General features: G+C 33.1%; 1 protein-coding gene across 1 annotated transcript; it reads right to left on the bottom strand.

Moving 5' to 3' along the window:
- Positions 1-1,272: 1,272 nt before the first annotated feature.
- Positions 1,273-2,495, bottom strand: LOC124931627 (signal peptidase complex subunit 2-like). Its single transcript, XM_047472140.1, has 5 exons — positions 2,323-2,495; positions 2,086-2,237; positions 1,894-1,975; positions 1,598-1,740; positions 1,273-1,499 (listed from the first exon to the last, which is right to left on the bottom strand). Exons 1-5 carry the CDS (start codon positions 2,440-2,442, stop codon positions 1,406-1,408), a joined length of 591 nt encoding a protein of 196 aa, XP_047328096.1. The 5' UTR covers positions 2,443-2,495; the 3' UTR covers positions 1,273-1,405.
- Between the last annotated feature and the right edge of the window lie 585 nt (positions 2,496-3,080).

Genomic DNA, 3,080 nt, shown 5'->3' with positions numbered 1-3,080 from the left:
TAGTCTTGATGCGGAAACTGTTCATCAAGGCCGCCAAACGGGACAGTGTGAAGATGTTGTAGAACAGATACAGTCTCTATAATGGAAACCTTTCGAATCGAAAATTTTCGGTTCGAATTTTCAGTCGAACCGTTCGATCAAACAGGATTTTGACCAATTCAAAAGGTAATCATATTGAAGTGTTTGACTGTCGGATTGTGTATTTTAAAACTATAATCTAAATAATATGACTTATTTTTATATAACTTTTATTTATTAAAAACACCATATTAAACAAGAAGTTCACTACAAAACGGACAGTAGTCAATGTGCGCAGAAAGTTTTTTATTCAAACATTTTGCTTTCGAAACAAAATGATGTTAGAAACCTAAATGATATGTATAATCATAGTCATAAGCTAGTCGTGCAACTTGTGTAGATGCTGGCAAGAAACTAGTCATCATCAAGAGAACACCAATTTCTAATTGGAAAGCAGATAGATACATGTCTTCATTAGTAGTTGTTTGGATTGGAAGATGAAATGTAGAGGAGTATGAAACATGTTTATATGCAATACAGTTAAAATACCTAACACTAAAAGAATTTAAGTTACAATTCTAAATCAAAATAATTTATAAATTCTTAAAATTTTAGGAGAATAAGAGTTGATCTAGTTTAAGGGATTTGATATTGTGTGCAAGGCGAGGAAGGAACGACCCTAGCCCAAGAAACTTTGCTATAAAACCCGTAGGTCATCACCTTACTTCAACTTAAAGTGTTTAAATTAAAATTTGGACAAAGCCTTTAGTCTCTTAAAAACCGACTTTTGCACTTACTGAGGGTTTGAATCAATTTGACTTATGAGACTCATAATCATACAAAATGTAATGAAACAACCATAGCCTAGTCATGATTCAAGAGGGAGGTGGTTTCAGCAACTAAAATTCTAAGATTCTTTCCCTAAGTTGGTGAAGGCAACTGACATAAACCAAAGCAAATTTGTCCATTTGGGTATGAGAAAATGTATCGTCATTGGAATTGAGATAGGGTATAATAACTTTTCATGATGGGTTCAAGGTGGTGGTTAAACTTTAAAGTCATCTTCACAATGACACGTGAAAAGACTAGCATATTGGTATACATGAAATAAGACCCACATCCCCTACATGCATACTAAACTGCAAAGATACACAAGATCACATGGTCATCTTATAATAGGCTATATCCAATAAGTAAGAAGAAAACAAGGAGAGTAGACAGACATTTCAATAGCAGCAAGATAGACTAAAAAGGTCTAAAATCATGTATGCAATTGCAGGGTATAGTCTAAAATCAATTCCTCATATACTTTATTATTCTAAAATTCAAAATCACAATAATTTAAACCCCATTGTCATATCACCTATGCCCAAAAACATCATCACGTTTATCCCTTCTTAGACTCCTTGCCATAACTATTTATTAGTGCATCAACATTCTTCCAGAAAAGACCCTCAACAAGAACTCCATCCTTGGTGAACCTGCATTATCAGTAAAATACGAACCAATCAATCAATCAATTAATAGACTGACGAATCAGACTGAGTCATAGAGACTGCTGAGAGAAAGATATCAATACCATTGAGTAACACTCTTGGTGAGTTCTACTGTAGGCTTAGCTGCTATGGATTTGGGATCTGCACTAGCTATGGTCAGAGTATACATATCAGAGAACCTTGGCAACTTGGAAGAGACAATTAGACCAGTAATATTGAACGATCCCTGCAAACACACAAGAACATATAAATAAACCATATCTAATTTGATTGTGTTTAGTAATTGTGGATAAAAACAAGAAAATAGCAGAAAATATCTCCATGTATGATCAAAACAAGAGGAAAGTGTTCCCAGATTATGCGACCACAAAAGACTTACAGTAGGAGGATTTGTAAACAAAATTGCATCTTTCTCCTTTGTGTGAATAATCAGCTGCAATATCACATTTAGCACAATATACTTGCCAGAGTCAAGGTATCACGATTTGGAATGAAACATTACTTGCTTAAACATAAAGGGACATCATTTGTCAAAATACTAAACAGAGCAGAAAGAAAAAAAAAAGGATATAATATGATGCAGCCGATCAGAAAATCCTTATTCTCAGGGAACTTCTTGGGATAGAACTGAGCAGCGAGAGCTACGAGAATGATGAGGGTGCCCAAGGAAAGGCGAATGTTACTCATCCTAACATTTTCTATATGACCCCGGCCAGTAACGATCTGCGAGTAAGAAACAAAATCACGGATCAATCACAGAACAAACAAAGAGAGATGGGGGGAGAACAAACAAGAGATCGAGAATTACCTCGGTGACAGATTCGTCAAGGATGTTTTTGATGGAATGATGATCCAATAAGTTAATCTTCTTGGGAGATTGCTTGGATGAGTTGTTGGAAGTCGCCATTTCGCCCTTCTTCTCTTGCATCTCCTCTTTCTTTTTGGAGAGATGAATTTTTTCTTTCTAGGGTTTTTGTCTGAAATTGAAATTGGGGGTTGAGATTGATCCAATATGAACACAACAAGCAAACTGTTTCTCTTTTTTTTTTTAATAATAATAAATGAAATGATTTTGTGAATCGATTTTTTTTTAACTTTTTTAAGCAAAAACGCAATATCTTGTCAATCTTTAAAAAAAATTACAACTAAATATGATTTATTTTTGTACAGACAAATAAAATAGGATAGTTGTAGTTATGAGTCATGCAAATTTTCATTTTAAAAGAAAATCATAAATTTGATGAAGTATGTTATGATTTTACTAAACACATTTATTAATAAACTCCCTAGTTGTTGTACATTTGTTCGAGGTGAATTATTTTTGTATATTTATTATTTAATTTTTATATTTTTAAATATGAATGAATATCTTAAATCCATAACTCTGTTATGTATATTATTAATTAAAAAGTGTTAATGTCCTCCTTTCGGTACAAGGGAATTGGTGCAAATGACCCTAAAAACAGGGTGAATTGTGTTTGGTGAGAGTGAATAAATTAAATAGCTTGTAACCCTCTTTTTTCTGACGAAAATGTTTGCGCAATTTTATATTTTATTATTTTTCAA

This window comes from Impatiens glandulifera, chromosome 3 (assembly GCF_907164915.1).
Source record: "Impatiens glandulifera chromosome 3, dImpGla2.1, whole genome shotgun sequence".
In the NCBI taxonomy this organism is placed as follows: Eukaryota; Viridiplantae; Streptophyta; class Magnoliopsida; order Ericales; family Balsaminaceae; genus Impatiens; species Impatiens glandulifera.
This window is presented reverse-complemented; position numbering and strand designations above follow the sequence as displayed.

Coding starts and splice junctions, on each gene's coding strand:
- LOC124931627 (XM_047472140.1), bottom strand. CDS start 2,442: ATGCAAGAGAAGAAGGGCGAAATGGCGACTTCCAACAACTCATCCAAG. Junction 1,976..2,085: donor CTGATCGGCTGCATCATATT/ATATCCTTTTTT, acceptor TGACTCTGGCAA/GTATATTGTGCTAAATGTGA. Junction 1,500..1,597: donor ACCAAGAGTGTTACTCAATG/GTATTGATATCT, acceptor CTGATAATGCAG/GTTCACCAAGGATGGAGTTC.